Raw genomic sequence first — 4,869 nt, 5'->3', positions numbered from 1 at the left:
GACAAAGATGTGTAATCATAGTTGCAGCAATAATAACAGGAATGAATTAGAGTAATTCCTTATCAATTTTCAGGTTCTAATATTTTTAGAACCTCGGCAAGATATATATCCCTTCATCTTACCCTGTCATTAAGATTGGCAACTCTGGTAAAAGAGGTATTATTTCATATATCATGTCTCGAAGAGCAATTCCCTGTTACATTCTGTGGGCTTTTCCACTTCAATTTAGAATTAATGAGCTTGCATTTTAATTTATTCGGCACATTTTGATTTGTCGGTAATGCTCAGAAGACTTGTGAGATCCTTTAAAATTTGCTTTTTCATTAGTTTCAACTTTGTTTTTGCTGGGATTAACCAATAACAACGGTCGATAGTTTTACATAAGTTCATCATATTTTTAATTGTGAGTTAAACTCTGACCATTTTAACAACTGTTTTACTTTTGAATAGGATTTTGTAACTTAATTTTTTGCATGATCCACTTTTGTTTTCCTTTTTTTGCAGTCTTTCGAATTTAAAGGAATGATACGAAGTAGTTTGATTGTTAAGAGTCTGTTATTCTGCTAATGCAATGAATAGTTCGCATTTCCAAGTTTAGGATTACTTGTAAAAAATTGAATTGTCAAGTCATTTTCCGTCTGTTTACTTGTCTTTCCTCCATCTCTCTCTCTCTCTCTCTCTCTCCCTCTCTTTCTTCACCATCTTTCATCTGTTTAGCTAATTAACTTTCTCAATATTCATTGTTTCAGTGATTTCTGTAGTTTCCTGGTTGATTATTCTCAGTAAAAAGATCTTTTCAAAATAACTGATGGTCTTCGACTTCAAAGTTAGCAAAGTATTGCTATTTCTGGTGTAATTATTCCTGTGAAAGAATGATTTGAAATGCAAAATTTTTGCATCATTAAGTTATCAATGAGAAAAAGAAAATGACTGTTTATGGTGTACAACCTGGAAGGTTAATTAAGTCAAGTTAATACTGAAAGCTATTTCTCATCTGCTTTTATAAGCTATAGCTAGTTATTTTAACAGTGTTTTACAAAGTTGTAATGTAATGTATTAGGAAAAATAACTTGCCAAATGAGTAAGTTAGAAGTAGTTCAGATTAACTGATAATTAGTGATTATAATGATAGATAGATAGAATAGTCAATTTGGAATTTCTTTTTGGTATTGGGAATAGAAATTTCAGAGCCAGGCAATTATTAATCATAATTTATGTAGCGCTTAGAAGTCCAATTCAAATTCTAGTCTTCAAATTGTAGCTTTTTGTGTTTCTTATCAATTCCCTAATTTCCTACACATAATCCATTCTGGCACAAGAAATGTGAGCTTATCATGCTTTGGAAGAGTTTCAATTTAATAGATTTAAATTTGATCTGTATCAAAATTGATGAGGGCTCTTTTAAATTCATGTCAAGTCATATTAATGGCCAATTAATCGCTGTCATAGTATCGCCCATGAAATTACATAAAGCAATTCTATGATGAAACTGCTTTGGTAATGATTTTTCTTTTCGATCACTGAAATATTTACTGCTCGCAATATCATTACAGTAAAAAGAAAAAAAATTCCATTTGAATTAAAAGTTGTAACGATAGTCACTGGTTTGTGGTTTGTGCATTTTGGAAAGGGATTTTGTTTGGATTAAGCGACATCTAAAATAAAATAACATCAAATGTTGAAGTTATCCCATGAAATCTGTCATAGTCCGTCCTGCTCATTTACTTATCCAAAATTTTGATGAAGACATTTTACTACAGATTCTTTTGATCGATGATCAAAAAGTATCAGGGAGTATTACCAACGTGAAGGAAAGATTCGGCATAGCGTGGTAGCGTGTACCCCATTCTCTCGTTTGAGACAATAGGCATTTGACAAGTAATACCATCACGAGACAATAGTTTTTTTGTTTAAGAAATCTGTTTAATAAAAGTGGTTCAATTTCGATACATTCAGAGTTTGATTAATGGCGATGAGTTGAACGGTGCTATGGACCAAAAATGTCACACTGACTTGTCATTCACCTTACTAAAACAGCATCTACGTGATGATCCACCGTTACCACTTCGCACTTTTCATTTCCGCAGATTTTCTATTCATTGTTCGACGAACTTTATTGTCCGTAATTATATAATTTCATGTTTGATTAAACTCTTTCGAATTTTAATGACCGATATTAGTAGATAGTATTAGTCAGAAGACAGTATTAGTTGGATGCCACAGAGCTATTTGCAAAATGTTTGTCCCAGAATGTTTGAATGTTAATGACACCTGGGCGACCTGATACCTTAAAATACCTCCCACAATTTATTAGGACTTCATTCATTCCATTTAATCGGACTAAATAATAGAAAAAGGCAAGTAATTTTGGATCAAGATCTTCAAATCACGCGAAATTTTTGCGGGAATGGTTGCTTCATTGCACGATGTAATTATTTTACAAGATGTCAGTATTTGAAGATTACTGTTGTGGCTATGCATATGTTACTGATGTGACGTTATGATACAACAAACTAATTTACTATCCTTTGATCCATTTTACACCACAGTTACGATATCTGACAAATGCGTAGAGATCTATACAAGAAATTGTCATGGCTACTGATACCTGTAGTTGTAGAAGCAATATAAAAGTACAACACCTTCGCCACTACATAATCATCGACAGTTGAATGCCGCCTGCTCATGGTCTAGTTGCATCGATATTCCACGAGTTCACCTGAAATATCATCGGACAAAACCTGTCGATAACACAGACATGAAGCGCTGGTTGCCGCAATATAATCAGACTGATAGCGTTACTTATAGTTATTTCCGTTTCGATATACTCCCTTACACATCCAAAAACATTACTGTTACTTCTCTTTCAGTAAAAGGAAAAGCTGATGTTTTATTTAGGTTAACTTATAGAAATTTGAAAATTTGACCTTGAAATCTCAAAAATTCGTACCATCTACTTCTAATTGTGAAAATACTAATATGAAATTTATTTTTAATTTACGACAAATTTAGGACTTCGGTTTAGAATTCTCTAATCTTTCTATTGTACAAGCTAATTCTCTTATATGTTATCATAACACAAAAATATAGCTGTTTCGTCAATGGACTTGCTGGTACAGACACACAACGGTGGCGCAAAAAGTTTTTGAACATTTAAGAATTCCAGGTTCGAATTATTTCGTTGTTGAGGTGTGTCATACTGTGCTTTATAACGTGTATTTCTAGAGAGCGATTTAAGAGAATGAGTGAATTCGATGATTTGCTCGTGTTTTACAGTACTATCTATATTAATAAACAAACTGTTCCTGTAAAACATCTGATAAGTGAAATGAATCCTTCCAAGAATATTGATAACTTTCTCTTTCACTTGCCTCAAACTACTTTTTATGAAATCGAATTATTGGACTTCGACAATGCAAGATTGTTTTGTGATAAGATAAAATGATTGATTTTGATGAAGATTTCAACTGAAATCATCCATCTTAGAACGGTTCTTGATTTTAATTGCGTCACTTTTAAAATAATTCCTCAATATGTAAATGTTTTCATTCAAATTTTGAAATTGTTGAAAATGAAAGGTTTGTATTTGAGAACGAAACAAAATACAGATAAAACATCTAAACGTGCTTAGTTTTCCTTCGTACTGAGGATTTTTACAGAGGTTGAACACCCTTTACATTCTGTTTGCCAGACCATATCTCCATCATATATTTTCAAATAATTTGAGAGCTCATCTGAAATTCGATTTCAATTCCAAAATAGAAGTTTTTGTTTAAGATGGGCAAGAACTTCTACTTTTTTAAATTTAAAGTGGGATGTGACGGGAGATTTAAATCCATTTTAAGTTGTCAAAATGAAATTAGCACAATAAAGTTGATATAATTACCGAGAAAAATCGCTTTTACCTAATTTACTATGCAAATGACACAACATTATTTTTCTCAGCTGGTGATCCAACAACAAACACTCATGCCGAAGGTACCGATGTGTTGGCCGCTTGGGTTGCAGCTATTAAACAAGCCTTAATGCCGATTACACCACAAACAAGTGCAGTTTGTGCGCAAGAGCCTAACACTACGGACAGTGGTCACCAGCAAAAGCCCCAAAATCCACAACAATTCAACAGTTCTACTAAAGATTATTCTTCGAAATTATATTAGACGCTATCACACATCAGTTTCACATTGCCACTCCCACTGGTTGTTCTATAAAATTTCCCAACACCTAAATTTATTCAAATCCCCTCTCTTTACCACCATTCTCCCTCTTGCTATCTATACATAACTTCTGAGTTAAATTAAGTGTATTGTGTATTATTCAAATTTCATATCACATTTAATTTCATATTACTTTTGATATTGATTGCATATGCTTTCTAGTCCACAACAATTTAATGATCCTTATATTTCAGATGGAATGGGTCAATTAGGTATACAGTTACGGGATGAGGAGGATTTTTCACAAAATTATCAAATTTTCATCGATGAAATCCTTGGTTCCGGACAGTTTGGCACTGTATACGGAGGTCTGTTTTAAAATTTTCAGGATCTTTTCTAAATTTAAAACTTATTCGTTGCATGAAATTTTATTTAAGGCTTTATTAAGCTCATAGTGTTTGTTCGTGTGTGTTCATAGTGTTCGAGACCGAAGTTCAGTAAAGATTGAAGGAAATAAACTTAATAAAATGTTTAGAGGATATTTATTCAATTAGTCGAGATTGTAGCGAATATTGTTCGGGTTCGTTTGAGAGGGTGATGTCGGAGACCACTATTGCCAGCGATATAACGCGAGATGTCGTAGCGTCAAGTTGAATTGAGTTGATGCAAATACGATGATTTGAGTTGAGTTGTACACGCACCAGATTGTAGA

The 4,869-nt window shown here is 33.0% G+C and overlaps 1 protein-coding gene across 1 annotated transcript in view; it reads left to right on the top strand.

Annotated features, from left to right (window-relative positions):
* The window catches only part of LOAG_16495 (CAMK/PKD protein kinase), a gene marked incomplete at both ends in the record, with an annotated part of 14,404 nt that overhangs the window by 6,136 nt on the left and 3,399 nt on the right, over positions 1-4,869 (top strand). Inside the window, 2 exons of the mRNA XM_020449149.1 lie at positions 3,946-4,125; positions 4,412-4,525. Of these exons, the coding sequence (XP_020307410.1) occupies positions 3,946-4,125; positions 4,412-4,525 (294 nt within the window). The remainder of the gene's footprint in view (positions 1-3,945; positions 4,126-4,411; positions 4,526-4,869) is intronic.

This window comes from Loa loa, assembly GCF_000183805.2.
Source record: "Loa loa unplaced genomic scaffold supercont3.5, whole genome shotgun sequence".
NCBI lineage: Eukaryota > Metazoa > Nematoda > Chromadorea > Rhabditida > Onchocercidae > Loa > Loa loa.
The sequence above is the reverse complement of the archived record's forward strand: the minus strand, read 5'-3'. Positions and strand labels throughout refer to the sequence as shown.